The sequence below is a fragment of the Hemitrygon akajei genome, chromosome 24 (assembly GCF_048418815.1).
Source record: "Hemitrygon akajei chromosome 24, sHemAka1.3, whole genome shotgun sequence".
Taxonomy (NCBI): Eukaryota; Metazoa; Chordata; class Chondrichthyes; order Myliobatiformes; family Dasyatidae; genus Hemitrygon; species Hemitrygon akajei.
Window position 1 is genome coordinate 1282680 of NC_133147.1, and position 24780 is coordinate 1307459.

A 24780-nucleotide genomic window follows, 5' to 3' on the forward strand; every position below is an offset into this window, starting at 1 on the left:
AGGTGGAAACATAAAATCCAATGTGTCGATATTTTAGTGGAATAAAGGAAGTTACAATGGCATGAGAGAGGCATTGGCCGAAGTTAACTGTAAAGGGACATTCGCAGGAAGGACAGCAAAGCAGCAATGACTGGGGTTTCTGTAAAAAATGAGGGAAGTGCAAGACAGATATATTCCAAATAAGAAGACATTTTCAAGGGGAAGATGGACATCACCATGGCTGACAAGTGAAGTCAGAGAGAAAATAGAAGCAAAGAGAGGGCATACAAGGAAACCAAAGCTAGTGGGAAGATAGAGGAATTGGGGAGCTTTTAAAAACTTGCAGAAGGAAACTAAGAAGGTCATTCGGAAGGAAAAGATGAATTATGAGAGGAAGCTGGACACTAATATCAAGGAAAATACTAAAAGCTTTTAGAAGTATATAAAGGGCAAAAGAGAGTCAAGGGCAGATTATAGGACCAATAGAAAATGACGCTGGAGATATTGTAATGAGAGATGCAGAGATGGAAGAGGAACTGAATGCGTATGTTATATCAGTCCTCACAGTAGAGGACGTCTGCAGTATACCGGACATTCAAGAGTGTCAGGGAAGTGAAGTTTGTGCAGCGAAAATTACGAGCGAGAAGGTGCACAGGAAGCCTAATGATCTGAGGATGGATAAATCTGCTGGACGCGATGGAATGCACCCTCAGCTTCTGAGGGAAGTAGCTGGGGAGATTGCGGAGGCATTAACGATGATATTTCGAAAAACAATAGATTCCCACATTGTACCGGATAAATGGAAAATTGCAAATGTTACTCCAGTATTTAAGAAGGGCGGGAGGCAGCAGAAATAATACTTTAGACCTGTTAGCCTGGTAACAGTGGTTGGGAAGCTGTTGGAATCCATTGTTAGGGATTAGATGATGGAGTACCTGGAGGCACCTGACAAGATAGGCCAAAATCAGCATAGTTTCCTGATAGGAAAATCCTGCCAGACAAACCCTACTGCAATTCTTTGAGGAAATTACAAGCAGGGTAGACGAAGGAGATGCAGTAGACGTGGTGTACCTGGATTTTCAGAAGGCCTTTGATAAGTTGCCGCACATCAGGTTGTTTAGGAAGATAAGAGAACATGGAATTACAGGGAAGTTACTAGCATAGGTGGAGTGTTGGCTACTAGTGGAGTTCCACAGGGCTCGGTGTTAGGGCTGCTGCTTTATACGATTATGTCAATGATTTGGACTAAAGTTTTAATGGATTTGTGGCTAAATTGCCGATGACACAAAAAGTGGTGGAGGAGCGGGTAGTGCTGAGGAAACAGAGAGCCTTAGATAGTTCAGGGGAATGGGTAATGAAGTAGCAAACGAAATACAATGTTTGAAAGTGTATGGTCATGCACTTTGGAGGAGGAGATAAACGGGAAGACTATTATTTAGATGGGGACAGTATTCAAAATGCAGAGATGCAAAGGGAATTGGGAACCCTTGGGGAAGATACCCTAATGTTTAACCTCCAGGTTGAGTCGACTGTGAAGAATGCGAATGTAATGTTGATATTCATTTCTAGAGGTATAAAACATAAGAGCAGGGATGTGCTGTTGGGGTTCTATAAGGCACCTGTGAGACTATAATTGGACTACTGTGTGCAGTTTTGGGCTTCTTAATTTCGAAAGGATATACTAACGCTGGAGAGGGTTCAGAGAAGATTCACGAGAATGAAAAAGGAACGTTTGGCAGCTCTTGGGTTGTATACCCTGGAGTTCAGGCGAATGAGGGGGTTCTCAGTGAAACATTCCGAATGTTAGTAAGCCTGAACAGATTAAATATGACAAAGTATCATGGTATCATGGTAGGGGATTATAGGAGAAGAGGGCACGACTTCAGGATTGAAGAACCTAGATGTGGAGAAATCACTTTAGTCACAGGGTGGTAAATCAGTGGAATTTGTTGCCATGAGCGGCTGTGGAGGCCAGGTCATTGGGTGTATTTAAGGCAGTGATTGATAGGTTCTTCATTAGCCAGGACATCAAAGCGTCCGGGGTGAAAGCAGGGGAGTGGGGATGACTGGAGGAACTGGATCAGCCCATCATTAAATGGCGGAGCAGACTCAATGGGCCGAATGACCTACCTCTGCTCCTTTTTTTGTGGTCTAACACAGCTGCAGCACCCGTCTATGAGCTTAGCCCCCTGCTCGACTCACTTTACTTTTATAACTGTATGGTTGTGCACAGCTTCAATGCTACATTCAAGTTGTACAGCGAGTGTAAAGTTGTGACGAATTAGCATACAGTAGAGAGATTGATCATATGGCTGAGGCGTGCCGTAACAACAAACTATTACAGAAGGAGGAACCAGAGATCTATGAACCAGACCTCATCAGACAATCAAAGGTGGAAAGGGTCAGAAATGTTACATTGCTCAGCGTTATTCCTTCGGAGGACAGGACCTGTACTGGGCCTAACACGTAACTTTAGTTACGATGAAAGCACTGAAGAGTCGGCATTACATTTACAAATTTAGCGAACTACAGAAGATGTGTAGTGAAGCCTATGTTGACTGACTGTTGACTGTATCGCAGACACCAAAAACACAATCTACCTTGAAAGGAACATACTAGGTGATATTGAAGGGACAAAACCGAAACTCAAACTTAATAAATATCAGAAAGAATTTATAAAAATTGCATTGGCTGTAGCCAAAAAGGCTATTGCAATTACTTGGAAATCAGATACATATTTAAGTATAGATTGTTGGAAAAAAGAAATCTATGGCTGTATTCCATTAGAAAAAATTACTTATAACTTAAGAGATAAATATGAAACATTTTTGAAAATCTGGGGGCCCTTATTTACAAAAGACAGGACTAAATATATAGGTGCTCTGAAGAGAAAATTAATGGTTACTTGGGGAAAGAAATAAATATATATACTAAAGTTATTAAGAACTCCATGGAGCATGTGGAGACCTTCCAACAACCAGGCACTCTTTCTTTCTTTCTTTTCTTTCTTTCTTAATTTTTTTTATATAGGGAAGTTAGGGGGGAGGGATTAAGGGGAGGGGGGAAGGGTCACATACTTTTTTTTCTACACTTGTAATCATTTAAAAATGCAATTAAATAAAATTTAAAAAAAAAGAAAGGAACACACTACAAAAAGTAATGGATAACCCCAGTCGATCACGCGCAAAGCATTCTGCACCACGAAGCATATCTACATGAAGAATTGTGGGAGAAAATCCGCATTAATTATCAGGGACGCCACAATTCTGAACTTGCGTTCTTCTCGCTGCTTAATCAATAAAAATATACGGGACCTTCAGGATTCGCATCACAAGCTTCAGGAACAGTTACTACTCTTCAGCCATCAGCCTCTTGAACCAAAGGGAAACATTTCACTCAACTTCACTTGCCCCACCCTTAAAATATTCCCACAAGCTATGGACTCACTTTCAATGACCTCATCTCATGCCCACGATGTTTATTGCTTATTTTTGTATTATTTCTTTCTTTTTGTATTTGGAATTTGTTATCTCTTGCGCACTGGCTGCATTGGTATGGTCACTCATTTATTCTATCATGTTTGTTATTCTACTGTGGTTTGGCTGACTATGTCCGCAAGAAAATGTACCCCAGGGTTGGATATGGTGCCATGTATATCACTTCAATAATAAACTTACGTTGAACTGCGAACTTCCAATTGTGCCCATCGTGTTCGAATGTCTGCAAAAAATGTGATTCACGAGGGGAAGATTGAAGGAGGAAGTACGCTTGGCTGTAGTACACAAGCGTCAAACTAAGATGAGTGTGAATGTAAATTTTGTTTGCTGTACCATAGGAGAGCCCTCTCGATCGAAATATTATTGTTCCAATCGCGGGCATATATCACCTGGTTGAATCGGAAAGCGGAGAAATAAACTCACCCACGACCGTAATTGTTAATGAGTTGCTTTGTCTTGAGGATATGCTTCTACCGGACACCGTGCGCGTGTAAACACAATAGTAATCCCTCGGAGCATCTCCTTTGTTCGCGATGGTGAACGTCGCTCTGTCTCGCTGTGACAGCTCTTCATTTACTAGTTGTCCGCCATTGTACAGCTGAAAGTTGCGGTGGGAATATACCCATTCAGTTGTCCGACAAGTAAATGTAATCGACTCATCTGACGCATAGACCTTATCAGATCGGTCACTTGATATTTGAGGTTCTGGTGGCCGAACTGCAAGGAAAGAAAATGAATTGATTCAGACTGTGCACAAGCGTACCGAATCAATGTTCTCATTAGCTCCCGTGCAAAACACTTTCTGTGCAACTACTTATATCTCATGCCTAATTACCGTTATATACCTCGCCTCCCTCTGAAGTTGTATCAGCAGAAATAGATTTTTCTGGAGACAATAAGTGTTGTATGTCTGTATGATTGAATGAACGATCTACTAGAGAGCTTTGCTAAGTTAAATGGTAGCACCTCCAGAGTTATGACCTTGTCAGGACGCTGAAGCAGGGATCCAATCGCAGAACATCTATTGTGCGCACTATGATATTTACAGAGTAGCAAAGTGTGGTGGGGGGTGGGGGGGGGGGTAAGAAAGTCGGAGTCAAGGTTCAGGTGCTGATGAAAAATTCCAGGGTAATCAAAAAACCAGAATCAGGAAACAGGGAGAGTCAACATTCAGACAGAGATCACATACAAATGCTGGAAAGGTTCAGGAAAACTCACTGACACAATCTGGCAACAAGCAGGTGAAAACTCAAGACTAAAATACACTGAGCAATAAACAGAGAGACAGATGATAGGTGGAGGACAATGAGACCCAGGTGGCAGCAATACAGATAATAATTAGTGACGGAGTACTCAGTAACACAGGGGCCAGAGTAGAGAAGAAGCGGGGACAGGAGCACATGGCAATACAAAACCACAGACTGACAGCTAGGGAGAAACACACAAAAATAAAAGTTCATCTGGAGGTACTGACAGACCTGCACGATTGCTACTCGTGTCATGTTTTAGTGAAGGCTGAAATAAGAAAATTATACAGTTTAACACGCGGCCAAGGATTTGCTACAGGAGGGAGAGCATCGGATGTTTGTGTCATTGGGCTCTCTTCTACTGAAGTTTAGAACTGTAGAGAAGAGACGGTTTGCAGCTGAATAGTTTGGGGACTAGTATCCCAACGGAAAGTTTTGCTAATGCTGCAGGGGCTGGGGCAGAGTATTGGTGAGGAACTTTTTCCTCTTCAAATTCAATCAATACTGATTCACTTTCCTTTTTCACTTCCTCCTTTGTTGTTTTCAGTCTGTGAACATGCATTGCTTCTCCTCCTTTGATATTCCTCTTTAACTCCTCTATATTTATACTCGTTGGTACCCGCGATATCACTTCTTTATATCCACCACCATTTCGTGCTCCCACCCTTCCTGTTTATTTCACCTTATGTTTTCCTATCTCTCTTAATTTGAGTGCTTTCTCAAGTTGTTCCTCATTCGCACATCTTACCAATAGTTTGCCGTCATTAAGGACTTTTGCAAATACTATTTCCCCTATCTTATTTGCCAGTGTTGTTGTTAGCAGCAACGGGTTAATTTTCTTCATGTTTCCTAAGCCTTCTCATTAAATCTTATTGTGACAACACCTTCTCTCTGAACTTGTTCATCTTCCTCACTTTCAGAGCGCTCTCCACTACCATTTTTTATTCTTTTACTCCCTTTGTCTCGGTTTTCATTCATCCTTCCCCTCACTATCTCCTCACTCCTTTTACTTCCCCCTTCACAGCCATCCATTTCTCTCCAGCTGCCTGCCTCTGATCCACTCACCACCCCCCCCCGCCCCCCAGTAGTTCAGCAACAAATCCTCAGGCTCCCCCCCAGGACACTGCTCTCGATTCCAACTAATGCAACATCAATAGGCTCCAGCACAGCACCCTAACCTCTTTGGTCTGGGGCACTCCATCAACTGCTCCCCCGCCCACAAAGGCCCGAGTGAAGACCCGGAACCAACACCCACCTCTATGTCGTGAAATAGGGCTGTGGGTGATAAGGGAATAAACTGGTGATGAACCTGGAATAAATGGCAGGTGACTCCCATTAGCGTGGAGACTGGGCGGGGTATGTATTTGCAGGCTGGGGAATAGGAGTGGGAGATGACGTAATACTTATGGCATGGAGGCGCGTGGAAATAGCCGGTCGAAACATTTAACAGTCTTGGATATTTATCAGAGTCCAGAAAATATACCACGAGATACATGATGAAACTTGGGAGAGGATCTTACAGAATTTCCCACAAAAAGTCCTCTTCCATAACAATAAACGCAGCAAGAAGTCAGTGAAGGTTAAGAGGTGTGATTCTCTTCAGCAACTACATATTTATTCTAACATGCGCCCAATTTGGCTAGCGGACCAATAGGTCCACATCAGATGTCATGTCACTGGCTCTTCACACAAGTCAAGAACATCTGAACAACATATTTGCATGCATAATGATGTTCTTTTCGACTGCAACTCCGCCCTCAGTACCATCATCAGCACAAAACTAATCAAGACCTTGGCCTCGTTGTGCACTTGCATCCTACATTTCTTTACTTGTACATCCCAATTCAGATTGGCAGCAATATCTCCTCCTCGATCTCCATCAACGGCTATTTTGTGCGAGACCTATCAGCGGCGGCAACTAAGCTCGATGAACTAAATAGAAGTATAGAAGGGATAAGCGGAGCGACCATTGTTGGGAGTAGACCAGTGATGAGAGTAGAAGCAACAGGCTTTTTCTCATCGAGGCTTCGGAGAGAGGGGGCTTCGGCGAGGTAAGTGGGTAAGTGGACTTCGTTTTGTGGTTTATCTTTGCATTTTTTGGAGGAACAGAGAGCATGTTGGTAGGGTTAGTACTTTGCTCTGGGTATCGGATGTGGAAATCCTGGGAATCCTCCAGTCTCCCAAATAGCACCATCTGCGCCAGGTGCACTGAGAAGCAGCTCCTGAGAGACTCTGTTAGGGATGTGGAGCTGTCGTTCGATTACCTACAGCTCATTAGGGAGAATGAACAGGAGAGTGAGAAGAGCTACAGGGAGTTAATCATCCGGAGGCTTCAGGAGTTAGATAAGGGGGTTACAGTCAGGGAATCGAGGGAAGGGGCTCAGATAGTAGAGAGCACCCCTGTGGCCATCACTTCAGTAGTCGTTATCTTGTGTTGGAAGCTCTTCAGGGGGATGACCTGCTAAAGGACAACCACAGCGATCGGCCCTCTGGCACTGAGCCTGGTTCCGTGATGCAGAAGGGAAAGAGGAAGATGAGGAATGCAGTAGTCATAGGGGATTCCAGAGTGAGGGGAACAGGCAGGAGGTTCTGTCAGCCTGATAGAGATACAGTATGGAGTGTTACCTCCCAGATGCCAGGGTACGGGATGTCTCAGATCGGGTGAAGAGTATTCTGAAGGGAGGTGATGACCAGTCAGAAGTCTTGGTACACGTTGGTACCAACGACATAGGTAGAAAAATGAGGAGGTCCTAAAGAGAGAATTCAGTGAGTTAGGTAGGAAGCTGAAAGGCAGGACTCTAGGGTAGTAATCTCAGGATTGCTGCCTGTACCACGTGTTAGCGAGTGCAAGAATCGCATTATCAGACCTATTAATGGGTGGCTATGAGACTGTTGTAGGGGCAGGGCTTCAGATTCCTGGATCATTGGGGCCCCTTCTGAGGGAGGTACGACCTGTACAAAAAGGACGGGATGCACCTCGATCAAAAGGGGACCAATTTCCTAGCGATCACATTTAATAGAGCTGTTAGGGAAGGTTTAAACTAATTTGGCCGGGCGATGGGAACCGGAATGATAGGGCCGAGGACGGGGAAAACAGAAATAATCAAAAATAGTGTGTAACAGAGATTACAGAAAGAACAGGTAGGATATGAGGCTTAACTAAAGTCAGTGTCACGAGTTGCAGGGCTATAGAGGCGTGGTCCATTTAACAGAGAAAGCAACAAATACTGGACTGAAACTGTTGTATTTGAATGCACGCAGTATAAAGAATATAACAGACGATCTTTAAATTCAGCTACAGATTGGCAAATATGTCCTAATATGACCATTACTGAAACTTGGCTAAAGACTGACTACCATTGGGAGATGAGCGTCCAAGGATATGTAGTATATTGGAAAGATAGGTCCGTTTACAGAGGGGTGTGTGGCTCTCTGTATAAGAAATAATATTAAATCATTGGAAAAAGATGACATAGGATTGGAAGGTGTAGAGTCTCTATGGGTTTAGTTCAGAAATGGCAAGCGTAAAAGCATCCTAATGACAGTTGTATACAGGCCTCCAAACAGCAGATGTGGACGTGTATTACAAATTATATCAGGAGAGAGAAAAGGTGTCTCACAAAGGCAATGTCCTGATATACATTGAGGACTTTAACATGAACGTGGATTGGGAAAACCAGGTCTAGACTGGACCTCAAGAGAGAGAGAATTGGTAGAATGTCTAAGGGATGTCTTTTTAGAACAGCTTGTTGTTGACCCCACCAGGGGATCGGCTATGTTGGATTGGGTGTTGTGCAACGATCCAGAGGTGATAAGAGAGCTTAAGGTTAAGGAACCTCTAGGGAACAGTGATCACAATATCACGGAGTTGACATTGAAATATGAGGCGGGAAACATAAAATCCAATGTGTCGATATTTTAGTGGAATAAAGGAAGTTACAATGGCATGAGAGAGGCATTGGCCGAAGTTAACTGTCAAGGGACATTCGCAGGAAGGACAGCAAAGCAGCAATGACTGGGGTTTCTGTAAAAAATGAGGGAAGTACAAGACAGATATATTCCAAATAAGAAGAGATTTTCAAGGGGAAGATGGACATCACCATGGCTGACCAGTGAAGTCAGAGAGAAAATAGAAGCAAAGAGAGGGCATACAAGGAAACCAAAGCTAGTGGGAAGATAGAGGAATTGGGGAGCTTTTAAAAACTTGCAGAAGGAAAATAAGAAGGTCATTCGGAAGGAAAAGATGAATTATGAGAGGAAGCTGGATACTAATATCAAGGAAAATACTAAAAGCTTTTAGAAGTATATAAAGGGCAAAAGAGAGTCAAGGGCAGATTATAGGACCAATAGAAAATGACGCTGGAGATATTGTAATGAGAGATGCAGAGATGGAAGAGGAACTGAATGCGTATGTTATATCAGTCCTCACAGTAGAGGACGTCTGCAGTATACCGGACATTCAAGAGTATCAGGGAAGTGAAGTTTGTGCAGCGAAAATTACGAGCGAGAAGGTGCACAGGAAGCTTAATGATCTGAGGATGGATAAATCTGCTGGACCTGATGGAATGCACCCTCAGCTTCTGAGGGAAGTAGCTGGGGTGATTGCGGAGGCAATAACGATGATATTTCAAAAACCAATAGATTCTCACATTGTACCGGACAAATGGAAAATTGCAAATGTTACTCCAGTATTTAAGAAGGGCGGGAGGCAGCAGAAATAATACTTTAGACCTGTTAGCCTGGTAACAGTGGTAGGGAAGCTGTTGGAATCCATTGTTAGGGATTAGATTATGGAGTACCTGGAGGCACCTGACAAGATAGGTCAAAACCAGCATAGTTTCCTGTTAGGAAAATCCTGCCTGACAAACCCTACTGCAATTCTTTGAGGAAATTACAAGCAGGGTAGACGAAGGAGATGCAGTAGACGTGGTGTACCTGGATTTTCAGAAGGCCTTTGATAAGTTGCCGCACATCAGGTTGTTTAGGAAGATAAGAGAACATAGAATTACAGGGAAGTTACTAGCATGGGTGGAGTGTTGGCTACTAGTGGAGTTCCACAGGGCTCGGTGTTAGGACTGCTGCTTTATACGATTATGTCAATGATTTGGACTAAATTTTTAATGGATTTGTGGCTACATTTGCCGATGACACAAAACGTGGTGGAGGAGCGGGTAGTGCGGAGGAAACAGAGAGCCTTAGATAGTTCAGGGGAATGGGTAATGAAGTAGCAAACGAAATACAATGTTTGAAAGTGTATGGTCATGCACTTTGGAGGAGGAGATAAACGGGAAGACTATTATTTAGATGGGGACAGTATTCAAAATGCAGAGATGTAAAGGGAATTGGGAACCCTTGGGGAAGATACCCTAAAGTTTAACCTCCAGGTTGAGTTGACGGTGAAGAAGGCGAATGAAATGTTGATATTCATTTCTAGAGGTATAAAACATAAGAGCAGGGATGTGCTGTTGGGGTTCTATAAGGCACCTGTGAGACCATAATTGGACTACTGTGTGCAGTTTTGGGCTTCTTAATTTAGAAAGGATATACTAACGCTGGAGAGGGTTCAGAGAAGATACACGAGAATGCAAAAGGAACGTTTGGCAGCTCTTGGGTTGTATACCCTGGAGTTCAGGAGAATGAGGGGGTTCTCAGAGAAACATTCCGAATATTAGTAAGCCTGAACAGATTAAATATGACAAAGTATCATGGTATCATGGTAGGGGATTATAGGAGAAGAGGGCACGACTTCAGGATTGAAGAACCTAGATGTGGAGAAATCACTTTAGTCACAGGGTGGTAAATCAGTGGAATTTGATGCCATGAGCGGCTGTGGAGGCCAGGTCATTGGGTGTATTTAAGGCAGTGATTGATAGGTTCTTCATTAGCCAGGACATCAAAGCGTCCGGGGTGAAAGCAGGGGAGTGGGGATGACTGGAGGAACTGGAACAGCCCATCATTAAATGGCGGAGCAGACTCGATGGGCCGAATGACCTACCTCTGCTCCTTTTTTAATGGTCTAACACAGCTGCAGCACCCGTCTATGAGCTTAGCCCCCTGCTCGACTCACTTTACTTTTATGACTGTATGGTTGTGCACAGCTTCAATGCTACATTCAAGTTGTACAGCGAGTGTAAAGTTGTGACGAATTAGCATACAGTAGAGAGATTGATCATATGGCTGAGGCGTGCCGTAACAACAAACTATTACAGAAGGAGGAAACCAGAGATCTATGAACCAGACCTCATCAGACAATCAAAGGTGGAAAGGGTCAGAAATGTTACATTGCTCAGCGTTATTCCTTCGGAGGACAGGACCTGTACTGGGCCTAACACGTAACTTTAGTTACGATGAAAGCACTGAAGAGTCGGCATTACATTTACAAATTTAACGAACTACAGAAGATGTGTAGTGAAGCCTATGTTGACTGACTGCTGACTGTATCGCAGACACCAAAAACACATTCTACCTTGAAAGGAACATACTACAAAAAGTAATGGATAACCCCAGTCGATCACGCGCAAAGCATTCTGCACCACGAAGCATATCTACACGAAGAATTGTGGGAGAAAATCCACAATAATTATCAGGGACGCCACAATTCTGAACTTGAGTTCTTCTCGCTGCTTAATCAATAAAAATATACGGGACCTTCAGGATTCGCATCACAAGCTTCAGGAACAGTTACTACTCTTCAGCCATCAGCCTCTTGAACCGAAGGGAAACATTTCACTCAACTTCACTTGCCCCACCCTTAAAATATTCCCACAAGCTATGGACTCACTTTCAATGACCTCATCTCATGCCCACGATGTTTATTGCTTATTTTTGTATTATTTCTTTCTTTTTGTATTTGGAATTTGTTATCTCTTGCTCACTGGCCGCATTGGTATGGTCACTCATTTATTCTATCATGTTTGTTATTCTACTGTGGTTTGGCTGACTATGTCCGCAAGAAAATGTACCCCAGGGTTGGATATGGTGCCATGTATATCACTTCAATAATAAACTTACGTTGAACTGCGAACTTCCAATTGTGCCCATCGTGTTCGAATGTCTGCAAAAAATGTGATTCACGAGGGGAAGATTGAAGGAGGAAGTACGCTTGGCTGTAGTACACAAGCGTCAAACTAAGATGAGTGTGAATGTAAATTTTGTTTGCTGTACCATAGGAGAGCCCTCTGGATCGAAATATTATTGTTCCAATCGCGGGCATATATCACCTGGTTGAATCGGAAAGCGGAGAAATAAACTCACCCACGACCGTAATTGTTAATGAGTTGCTTTGTCTTGAGGATATGCTTCTACCGGACACCGTTTGCGTGTAAACACAATAGTAATCCCTCGGAGCATCTCCTTTGTTCGCGATGGTGAACGTCGCGCTGTCTCGCTGTGACAGCTCTTCATTTACTAGTTGTCCGCCATTGTACAGCTGAAAGGTGCGGTGGGAATATACCCATTCAGTTGTCCGACAAGTAAATATAATCGACTCATCTGACGCATAGACCTTATCAGATCGGTCACTTGATATTTGAGGTTTTGGTGGCCGAACTGCAAGGAAAGAAATTGAATTGATTCAGACTGTGCACAAGCGTACCGAATCAATGTTCTCATTAGCTCCCGTGCAAAACACTTTCTGTGCAACTACTTATATCTCATGCCTAATTACCGTTATATACCTCGCCTCCCTCTGAAGTTGTATCAGCAGAAATAGATTTTGCTGGAGACAATAAGTGTTGTATGTCTGTATGATTGAATGAACGATCTGCTAGAGAGCTTTGCTAAGTTAAATGGTAGCACCTCCAGAGTTATGACCTTGTCAGGACGCTGAAGCAGGGATCCAATCGCAGAACATCTACTGTGCGCACTATGATATTTACAGAGTAGCAAAGTGTGGTGGTGGGGGGGGGGGGGGGGTGTGGTAACAAAGTCGGGATCAAGGTTCAGGTGGTGATGAAAAATTCCAGGGTGATCAAAAAACCAGAATCAGGAAACAGGGAGAGTCAACATTCAGACAGAGTTCACATACAAATGCTGGAAAGGTTCAGGAAAACTCACTGACACAATCTGGCAACAAGCAGGTGAAAACTCAAGACTAAAATACACTGAGCAATAAACAGAGAAACAGATGATAGGTGGAGGACAATGAGACCCAGGTGGCAGCAATACAGATAATAATTAGTGACGGAGTACTCAGTAACACAGGGGCCAGGGAAGAATAGATGCGGGGACAGGAGCACATGGCAATACAAAACCACAGACTGACAGTTAGGGAGAAACACACAAAAATAAAAGTTCATCTGGAGGTACTGCCAGACCTGCACGATTGCTACTCGTGTCATGTTTTAATGAAGGCAGAAATAAGAAAATTATACAGTTTAACACGCGGCCAAGGATTTGCTACAGTAGGGAGAGCATCGGATGTTTGTGTAATTGGGCACTCTTCTACTGAAGGTTAGAACTGTAGAGAAGAGACGGTTTGCAGCTGAATAGTTTGGGGACTAGTATCCCAACGGAAAGTTTTGCTAATGCTGCACGGGGCTGGGGCAGAGTATTGATGAGGAACTTTTTCCTCTTCAAATTCAATCAATACTGATTCACTTTCCTTTTTCACTTCCTCCTTTGTTGTTTTCAGTCTGTGAACATGCATTGCTTCTCCTCCTTTGATATTCCTCTTTAACTCCTCTATATTTATACTCGTTGGTACCCGCGATATCACTTCTTTATATCCACCACCATTTCGTGCTCCCATCCTTCCTGTTTATTTCACCTTATGTTTTCCTATCTCTCTTAATTTGAGTACTTTCTCAAATTTGTTCCTCATTTGCACATCTTAGCAATAATTTGCCGTCATTAAGGACTTTTGCAAATACTATTTCCCCTATCTTATTTGCCAGTGTTGTTGTTAGCAGCAACGGGTTAATTTTCTTCATGTTTCCTAAGCCTTCTCATTAAATCTTATTATGACAACACCTTCTCTCTGAACTTGTTCATCTTCCTTACTTTCAGAGCGCTCTCCACTACCATTTTTTATTCTTTTACTCCCTTTGTCTCGGTTTTCATTCATCCGTATCCTCACTGTCTCCTCACTCCCTTTAGTTCCCCCTTCACAACAATCCATTTCTCTCCAGCTGCCTGCATTTGATCCAATCACCCCCGCCCTCCCCAGTAGTTCAGCAACAAATCCTCAGGCTCCCCCCCAGGACACTGCTCTCGATTCCAACTAATGCAACATCTCTAGGCTCCAGCACAGCACCCTAACCTCTTTGGTCTGGGACACGCCACCAACTGCTCCCCCGCCCACAAAGGCCCGAGTGAAGACCCGGAACCAACACCCACCTCTATGTCGTGAAATAGGGCTGTGGGTGATAAGGGAATAAACTGGTGATGAACCTGGAATAAATGGCAGGTGACTCCCATTAGCGTGTAGAGTGGGCGGGGTATATATTTGCAGGCTGGGGAATAGGAGTGGGAGATGACGTAATACTTATGGCATGGAAGCGCGTGGAAATAGCCGGTCGAAACATTTAACAGTCTTGAATATTTATCAGAGTCCAGAAAATATACCATGAGATATATGATGAAACTTGGGAGAGGATCTTACAGAATTTCCCACGAGAAGTCCTCTTCCATAACAATAAACGCAGCGAGAAATCAGTGAAGGTTAAGAGGTGTGATTCTCTTCAGCAACTACATATTTATTCTAACATGCGCACAATGTGGCTTGCGGACCAATAGGCCCATGTCACTGGCATGTCAGTTGCCATGTCACTGGCTCTTCACACAAGTCAAGAACATCTGAACAACATATTTGCATACATAAGGATGATCTTTTCGACTACAATTCCGCCCTCAGTACCATCACCAGCACAAAACTAAGCAAGACCTTGGCCTCGTTGTGCACTTGCATCCTACATTTCTTCACTTGTACATCCCAATTCAGATTGGCAGCAAGATCTCCTCCTCGATCTCCATCAACGGCTATTTTGTGCGAGACCTATCAGCGGCGGCAACTAAGCTCGATGAACTAAATAGTATAGAAGGGATAAGCGGAGCGACCATTGTTGGGAATAGACCAGTGATGAGAGTAGAAGCAACAGGCTTTTTCTCATCGAGGCTTCGGAGAAAGGGGGCTTCGGCGAGGTAAGTGGGTAAGTAGACTTCGTTTTGTGGTTTCTCTTTGCATTTTTTGGAGGAACAGAGAGCATGTTGGTAGGGTTAGTACTTTGCTCTGGGTATCGGATGTGGAAATCCTGGGAATCTTCCAGTCTCCCAGATAGCACCATCTGCGCCAGGTGCACTGAGATGCAGCTCCTGAGAGACTCTGTTAGGGATCTGGAGCTGCTGTTCGATGACCTACAGCTCATTAGGGAGAATGAACAGGAGAGAGATAAGCGATACAGGGAGTTAATCACCCCGAAGCTTCAGGAGTCAGAGAAGTGGGTGACAGTTAGGGAAGCGAGGGGAAAGAGCTCAGATAGTAGAGAGCACCCCTGTGGCCATCACTTCAGTAGTCGTTATCTTGTGTTGGAAGCTGTTCAGGGGGATGACCTGCTAAAGGACAACCACAGCGATCGGATCTCTGGCACAGAGCCTGGTTCCGTGATGCAGAAGGGAAAGAGGAAGATGAAGAATGCAGTAGTCATAGGGGATTCCAGAGTGAGGGGAACAGACAGGAAGTTCTGTCAGCCTGATAGAGATACAGTATGGAGTGCTGCCTCCCAGGTGCCAGGGTACGGGATGTCTCAGATCGGGTGAAGAGTATTCTGAAGGTAGGTGATGACCAGTCAAAAGTCTTGGTACACGTTGGTACCAACGAAATAGGTAGAAAAATGAGGAGGTCCTAAAGAGAGAATTCAGGGAGTTAGGTAGGAAGCTGAAAGGCAGGACTCTAGGGTAGTAATCTTAGGATTGCTGCCTGTGCCACGTGTTAGCAAGTGCAAGAATCGCATTATCAGACCAATTAATGTGTGGCTATGAGACTGTTGAAGGGGGCAGGGCTTCAGATTCCTGGATCATTGGGGCCCCTTCTGGGGGAGGTACGACCTGTACAAAAAGGACGGGATACACCTGGATCAAAAGGGGACCAATATCCTAGCGATCACATTTAATAGAGCTGTTAGGGAAGGTTTAAACTAATTTGGCCGGGGGATGGGAACCGGAATGATAGGGCCGAGGAAGGGGAAAACAGAAATAATCAAAAATAGTGTGCAACAGAGATTACAGAAAGAACAGGTAGGATATGAGGCTTAACCAAAGCCAGTGTCACGAGTTGCAGGGCTATAGAGGCGTGGTCCGTTTAACAGAGAAAGCAACAAATACTGGACTGAAACTCTTGTATTTGAATGCACGCAGTATAAAGAATATAACAGACGATCTTAAATTCATCTACAGATTGGCAAAGATGACCTTATGGCCATTACTGAAACTTGGCTAAAGACTGACTGCCATTGGGAGATGAGCGTCCAAGGATATGTAGTATATTGGAAAGATAGGTCAGTTTACAGAGGGGTGTGTGGCTCTCTGTATAAGAAATAATATTAAATCATTGGAAAGAGATGACATAGGATTGGAAGGTGTAGAGTCTCCATGGGTTTAGTTAAGAAATGGCAAGCGTAAAAGGATCCTAATGACAGTTGTATAGAGGCCTCCAAACAGCAGATGTGGACGTGGATTGCAAATTATATCAGGAGAGAGAAAAGGTGTCTCACAAAGGCAATGTCCTGATATACATTGAGGATTTTAACATGAAAGTGGATTGGGAAAACTAGGTCCAGACTGGACCTCAAGAGAGAGAGAATCGGTAGAATGTCTAAGGGTTGTCTTTTTAGAACAGCTTGCTGTTGACCCCACCAGGCGATCGGCTATGTTGGATTGGGTGTTGTGGAACGATCTAGAGGTGATAAGAGAGCTTAAGGTTAAGGAACCTCTAGGGAACAGTGATCACAATATCACGGAGTTGACATTGAAATATGAGGCGGAAACATAAAATCCAATGCGTCGATATTTTAGTGGAATAAAGGAAGTTACAATGGCATGAGAGAGGCATTGGCCGAAGTTAACTGTCAAGGGACATTCGCAGGAAGGACAGCAAAGCAGCAATGACTGGGGCTTCTGTAAAAAATGAGGGAAGTGCAACACAGATATATTCCAAATAAGAAGAAATTTTCAAGGGGAAGATGGACATCACCATGGCTGACAAGTGAAGTCAGAGAGAAAATAGAAGCAAAGAGAGGGCATACAAGGAAACCAAAGCTAGTGGGAAGATAGTGGAATTGGGGAGCTTTTAAAAACTTGCAGAAGGAAACTAAGAAGGTCATTCGGAAGGAAAAGATGAATTATGAGAGGAAGCTGGACACTAATATCAAGGAAAATACTAAAAGCTTTTAGAAGTATATAAAGGGCAAAAGAGAGTCAAGGGCAGATTATAGGACCAATAGAAAATGACGCTGGAGATATTGTAATGAGAGATGCAGAGATGGAAGAGGAACTGAATGCGTATGTTATATCAGTCCTCACAGTAGAGGACGTCTGCAGTATACCGGACATTCAAGAGTGTCAGGGAAGTGAAGTTTGTGCAGCGAAAATTACGAGCGAGAAGGTGCACAGGAAGCCTAATGATCTGAGGATGGATAAATCTGCTGGACGCGATGGAATGCACCCTCAGCTTCTGAGGGAAGTAGCTGGGGAGATTGCGGAGGCATTAACGATGATATTTCGAAAAACAATAGATTCCCACATTGTACCGGATAAATGGAAAATTGCAAATGTTACTCCAGTATTTAAGAAGAGCGGGAGGCAGCAGAAATAATACTTTAGACCTGTTAGCCTGGTAACAGTGGTTGGGAAGCTGTTGGAATCCATTGTTAGGGATTAGATGATGGAGTACCTGGAGGCACCTGACAAGATAGGCCAAAATCAGCATAGTTTCCTGATAGGAAAATCCTGCCAGACAAACCCTACTGCAATTCTTTGAGGAAATTACAAGCAGGGTAGACGAAGGAGATGCAGTAGACGTGGTGTACCTGGATTTTCAGAAGGCCTTTGATAAGTTGCCGCACATCAGGTTGTTTAGCAAGATAAGAGAACATGGAATTACAGGGAAGTTACTAGCATAGGTGGAGTGTTGGCTACCAGTGGAGTTCCACAGGGCTCGGTGTTAGGGCTGCTGCTTTATACGATTATGTCAATGATTTGGACTAAAGTTTTAATGGATTTGTGGCTAAATTTGCCGATGACACAAAAAGTGGTGGAGGAGCGGGTAGTGCTGAGGAAACAGAGAGCCTTAGATAGTTCAGGGGAATGGGTAATGAAGTAGCAAACGAAATACAATGTTTGAAAGTGTATGGTCATGCACTTTGGAGGAGGAGATAAACGGGAAGACTATTATTTAGATGGGGACAGTATTCAAAATGCAGAGATGTAAAGGAAATTGTGAACCCTTGGGGAAGATACCCTAAAGTTTAACCTCCAGGTTGAGTTGACGGTGAAGAAGGCGAATGAAATGTTGATATTCATTTCTAGAGGTATAAAACATAAGAGCAGGGATGTGCTGTTGGGGTTCTATAAGGCACCTGTGAGACCATAATTGGACTACTGTGTGCAGTTTTGGGCTTCTTAATTTAGAAAGGATATACTAACGCTGGAGAGGGTTCAGAGAAGATACACGAGAATGCAAAAGGAACGTTTGGCAGCTCTTGGGTTGTATACCCTGGAGTTCAGGAGAATGAGGGGGTTCTCAGAGAAACATTCCGAATATTAGTAAGCCTGAACAGATTAAATATGACAAAGTATCATGGTATCATGGTAGGGGATTATAGGACAAGAGGGCACGACTTCAGGATTGAAGAAATGAGATGTGGAGAAATCACTTTAGTCAGAGGGTGGTAAATCAGTGGAATTTGTTGCCATGAGCGGCTGTGGAGACCAGGTCATTGGGTGTATTTAAGGCAGTGATTGATAGGTTCTTCATTAGCCAGGAGATCAAAGCGTCCGGGGTGAAAGCAGGGGAGTGGGGATGACTGGAAAAACTTGATCAGCCCATCATTAAATGGCGGAGCAGACTCGATGGGCCGAATGACCTACCTCTGCTCCTACTTTGTATGGTCTAACACAGCTGCAGCACCCGTCTATGAGCTTAGCCCCCTGCTCGACTCACTTTACTTTTATGACTGTATGATTGTGCACAGCTTCAATGCTACATTCAAGTTGTACAGCGAGTGTAAAGTTGTGACGAATTAGCATACAGTAGAGAGATTAATCATATGGCTGAGGCGTGCCATTACAACAAACTATTACAGAAGGAGGAAACCAGAGATCTATGAACCAGACCTGATCAGACTATTAAAGGTGGAAAGGGTCAGCAATGTTACATTGCTCAGTGTTATTCCTTCGGAGGACAGGACCTGTACTGGGCCTAACATGTAACTTTAGTTACGAAGAAAGCACTGAAGATTCGGCATTACATTTACAAACTTAACGAACTACTGTAGATGTGTAGTGAAGCCTATGTTGACTGACTGCTGACTGTATCGCAGACACCAAAAACACATTCTACCTTGAAAGGAACATACTACAAAAAGTAATGGATAACCCCAGTCGATCAAGCGCAAAGCACTCTGCACCACGAAGCATATCTACACGAAGAATTGTGGGAGAAAATCCGCATTAATTATCAGGGACGCCACAATTCTGAACTTGCGTTCTTCTCGCTGCTTAAACAATAAAAATACACGGGACCTTCAGGATTCGCATCACAAGCTTCAGGAACAGTTACTACTCTTCAGCCATCAGCCTCTTGAACCAAAGGGAAACATTTCACTCAACTTCACTTGCCCCACCCTTAAAATATTCCTACAAGCTATGGACTCACTTTCATTGACCTCATCTCATGCCCTCGATGTTTATTGCTTATTTTTGTATTGTTTCTTTCTTTTTGTATTTGGAATTTGTTGTCTTTTGCACACTGGCCGCATTGGTATGGTCACTCATTTATTTTATCATGTTTGTTATTCTACTGTGGTTTGGCTGACTATGTCCGCGAGAAAATGTACCCCAGGGTTGGATATGATGCCATATATATCACTACAATAATAAACTTACGTTGAACTGCGAACTTCCAATTGTGCCCATCGTGTTCGAATGTCTGCAAAAAATGTGATTCACGAGGGGAAGATTGAAGGAGGTAGTACGCTTGGCTGTAGTACACAAGCGTCCAACTAAGATGAGTGTGAATGTAAATTTTGTTTGCTGTACCATAGGAGAGCCCTCTCGATCGAAATATTATTGTTCCAATCGCGGGCATATATCAACTGGTTGAATCGGAAAGCGGAGAAATAAACTCACCCACGACCGTAATTGTTAATGAGTTGCTTTGTCTTGAGGATATGCTTCTACCGGACACCGTGAGCGTGTAAACACAATAGTAATCCCTCGGAGCATCTCCTTTGTTCGCGATGGTGAACGTCGCTCTGTCTCGCTGTGACAGCTCTTTATTTACTAGTTGTCCACCATTGTACAGCTGAAAGGTGCCACCGGAATGTACCCATTCAGTTGTCCAACAAGTAAGTATAATCGACTCATCTGACGCATAGACCTTATCAGATCGGTCACTTGATATTTGAGGTTTTGGTGGCCGAACTGCAAGGAAAGAAAATGAATTGATTCAGACTGTGCACAAGCGTACCGAATCAAATTTCTCATTAGCTCCCGTGCAAAACACTTTCTGTGCAACTACTTTTTTCTCATGCCTAATTACCGTTATATACCTCGCCTCCCTCTGAAGTTGTATCAGCAGAAATAGATTTTGCTGGAGACAATAAGTGTTGTATATCTGTATGATTGAATGAACGATCTGCTAGAGAGCTTTGCTAAGTTAAATGGTAGCACCTCCAGAGTTACGACCTTGTCAGGACGCTGAAGCAGGGATCCAATCGCAGAACATCTACTGTGCGCACTATGATATTTACAGAGTAGCAAAGCTTTGGGGGGGGGGGGGTAACAAAGTCGGAGTCAAGGTTCAGGTGCTGATGAAAAATTCCAGGGTAATCAAAAAACCAGAATCAGGAAACAGGGAGAGTCAACATTCAGACAGAGATCACATACAAATGCTGGAAAGGTTCAGGGAAACTCACTGACACAATCTGGCAACAAGCAGGTGAAAACTCAAGACTAAAATACACTGAGCAATAAACAGAGAGACAGATGATAGGTGGAGGACAATGAGACCCAGGTGGCAGCAATACAGATAATAATTAGTGACGGAGTACTCAGTAACACAGTGGCCAGAGTAGAGAAGAAGCGGGGACAGGAGCACATGGCAATACAAAACCACAGACCGAGAGCTAGGGAGAAACACACAAAAATAAAAGTTCATCTGGAGGTACTGACAGACCTGCACGATTGCTACTCGTGTCATGTTTTAGTGAAGGCTGAAATAAGAAAATTATACAGTTTAACACGCGGCCAAGGATTTGCTACAGGAGGGAGAGCATCGGATGTTTGTGTCATTGGGCTCTCTTCTACTGAAGTTTAGAACTGTACAGAAGAGACGGTTTGCAGCTGAATAGTTTGGGGACTAGTATCCCAACGGAAAGTTTTGCTAATGCTGCAGGGGCTGGGGCAGAGTATTGGTGAGGAACTTTTTCCTCTTCAAATTCAATCAATACTGATTCACTTTCCTTTTTCACTTCCTCCTTTGTTGGTTTCTGTCTGTGAACATGCATTACTTCCCCTCCTTTGATATTCCTCTTTCACTCCTCTATATTTATACTCATTGGTACCCGCGATGTCACTTCTTTATATCAACCACCATTTCGTGCTCCCACCCTTCCTGTTTATTTCACCTTATGTTTTCCTATTTCTCTTAATTTGAGTGCTTTCTCAAGTTGTTCCTCATTTGCACATCTTACCAATAGTTTGCCGTCATTAAGGACTTTTGCAAATACTATTTCCCCTATCTTATTTGCCAGTGTTGTTGTTAGCAGCAACGGGTTAATTTTCTTCATGTTTCCTAAGCCTTCTCATTAAATCTTATTGTGACAACACCTTCTCTCTGAACTTGTTCATCTTCCTCACTTTCAGAGCGCTCTCCACTACCATTTTTTATTCTTTTACTCCCTTTGTCTCGGTTTTCATTCATCCGTCTCCTCACTGTCTCCTCAGTCCTTTTACTTCCCCCTTCACAGCCATCCATTTCTCTCCAGCTGCCTGCCTCTGATCCACTCACCACCCCCCCCCGCCCCCCAGTAGTTCAGCAACAAATCCTCAGGCTCCCCCCCAGGACACTGCTCTCGATTCCAACTAATGCAACATCAATAGGCTCCAGCACAGCACCCTAACCTCTTTGGTCTGGGGCACTCCATCAACTGCTCCCACGCCCACAAAGGCCCGGAACCAACACCCACCTCTAAGTCGTGAAATAAGGCTGTGGGTGATAGGGGAATAAATATGTGATGAACCTGGAATAAGTGGCAGGTGACTCCCATTAGCGTGGAGACTGGGCGGGGTATGTATTTGCAGGCTGGGGAATAGGAGTGGGAGATGACGTAATACTTATGGCATGGAAGCGCGTGGAAATAGCCGGTCGAAACATTTAACAGTCTTGGATATTTATCAGAGTCCAGAAAATATACCACGAGATACATGATGAAACTTGGGAGAGGATCTTACAGAATTTCCCACAAAAAGTCCTCTTCCATAACAATAAACGCAGCAAGAAGTCAGTGAAGGTTAAGAGGTGTGATTCTCTTCAGCAACTACATATTTATTCTAACATGCGCCCAATTTGGCTAGCGGACCAATAGGTCCACATCAGATGTCATGTCACTGGCTCTTCACACAAGTCAAGAACATCTGAACAACATATTTGCATGCATAATGATGTTCTTTTCGACTGCAACTCCGCCCTCAATACCATCATCAGCACAAAACTAATCAAGACCTTGGCCTCGTTGTGCACTTGCATCCTACATTTCTTTACTTGTATATCCCAATTCAGATCATCAGCAATATCTCCTCCTCGATCTCCATCAACGGCTATTTTGTGCGAGACCTATCAGCGGTGGCAACTAAGCTCGATGAACTAAATAGTATAGAAGGGATAAGCGGAGCGACCATTGTTGGGAGTAGACCAGTGATGAGAGTAGAAGCAACAGGCTTTTTCTCATCGAGGCTTCGGAGAAAGGGGGCTTCGGCGAGGTAAGTGGGTAAGTGGACTTCGTTTTGTGGTTTATCTTTGCATTTTTTGGAGGAACAGAGAGCATGTTGGTAGGGTTAGTACTTTGCTCTGGGTATCGGATGTGGAAATCCTGGGAATCCTCCAGTCTCCCAAATAGCACCATCTGCGCCAGGTGCACTGAGATGCAGCTCCTGAGAGACTCTGTTAGGGATGTGGAGCTGTCGTTCGATTACCTACAGCTCATTAGGGAGAATGAACAGGAGAGTGAGAAGAGCTACAGGGAGTTAATCATCCCGAGGCTTCAGGAGTTAGATAAGGGAGTGACAGTCAGGGAATCGAGGGAAGGGGCTCAGATAGTAGAGAGCACCCCTGTGGCCATCACTTCAGTAGTCGTTTTCTTGTGTTGGAAGCTGTTCAGGGGGATGACCTGCTAAAGGACAACCACAGCGATCGGCTCTCTGGCACAGAGCCTGGTTCCGTGATGCAGAAGGGAAAGAGGAAGATGAGGAATGCAGTAGTCATAGGGGATTCCAGAGTGAGGGGAACAGGCAGGAGGTTCTGTCAGCCTGATAGAGATACAGTATGGAGTGTTACCTCCCAGATGCCAGGGTACGGGATGTCTCAGATCGGGTGAAGAGTATTCTGAAGGGAGGTGATGACCAGTCAAAAGTCTTGGTACACGTTGGTACAAACGACATAGGTAGAAAAATGAGGAGGTCCTAAAGAGAGAATTCAGTGAGTTAGGTAGGAAGCTGAAAGGCAGGACTCTAGGGTAGTAATCTCAGGATTGCTGCCTGTACCACGTGTTAGCGAGTGCAAGAATCGCATTATCAGAACTATTAATGTGTGGCTATGAGACTGTTGTAGGGGGCAGGGCTTCAGATTCCTGGATCATTGGGGCCCCTTCTGAGGGAGGTACGACCTGTACAAAAAGGACGGGATACACCTGGATCAAAAGGGGACCAATATCCTAGCGATCACATTTAATAGAGCTGTTAGGGAAGGTTTAAACTGATTTGGCCGGGGGATGGGAACCGGAATGATAGGGCCGAGGAAGGGGAAAACAGAAATAATCAAAAATAGTGTGCAACAGAGATTACAGAAAGAACAGGTAGGATATGAGGCTTAACTAAAGCCAGTGTCACGAGTTGCAGGGCTATAGAGGCGTGGTCCATTTAACAGAGAAAGCAACAAATACTGGACTGAAACTGTTGTATTTGAATGCACGCAGTATAAAGAATATAACAGACGATCTTTAAATTCAGCTACAGATTGGCAAATATGACCTTGTGGCCATTACTTAAACTTGGCTAAAGACTGACTACCATTGGGAGATGAGCGTCCAAGGATATGTAGTATATTGGAAAGATAGGTCAGTTTACAGAGGGGTGTGTGGCTCTCTGTATAAGAAATAATATTAAATCACTGGAAAGAGATGACATTGGATTGGAAGGTGTAGAGTCTCTATGGGTTTAGTTAAGAAACGGCAAGCGTAAAAGCATCCTAATGACAGTTGTATAGAGGCCTCCAAACAGCAGATGTGGACGTGGATTACAAATTATATCAGGAGAGAGAAAAGGTGTCTCACAAAGTCAATGTCCTGATATACATTGAGGACTTTAACATGAAAGTGGATTGGGAAAACCAGGTCCAGACTGGACCTCAAGAGAGAGAGAATTGGTAGAATGTCTAAGGGATGTCTTTTTAGAACATCTTGTTGTTGACCCCGCCAGGGGATCGGCTATGTTGGATTGGGTGTTGTGCAACGATCCAGAGGTGATAAGAGAGCTTAAGGTTAAGGAACCTCTAGGGAACAGTGATCACAATATCACGGAGTTGACATTGAAATATGAGGCGGAAACATAAAATCCAATGTGTCGAT

At 43.8% G+C, this 24780-nt stretch overlaps 1 protein-coding gene across 1 annotated transcript in view; it reads right to left on the reverse strand.

The window, feature by feature from the left end:
* The window catches only part of LOC140715537 (cell adhesion molecule CEACAM5-like), an 89705-nt gene that overhangs the window by 17888 nt on the left and 47037 nt on the right, over positions 1-24780 (reverse strand). Inside the window, exons 8-10 of the mRNA XM_073027891.1 lie at positions 20066-20359; positions 11978-12271; positions 3900-4193 (exon numbers count right to left, since the gene is read on the reverse strand). Coding sequence (XP_072883992.1) covers positions 3900-4193; positions 11978-12271; positions 20066-20359 — 882 coding nt within the window. The remainder of the gene's footprint in view (positions 1-3899; positions 4194-11977; positions 12272-20065; positions 20360-24780) is intronic.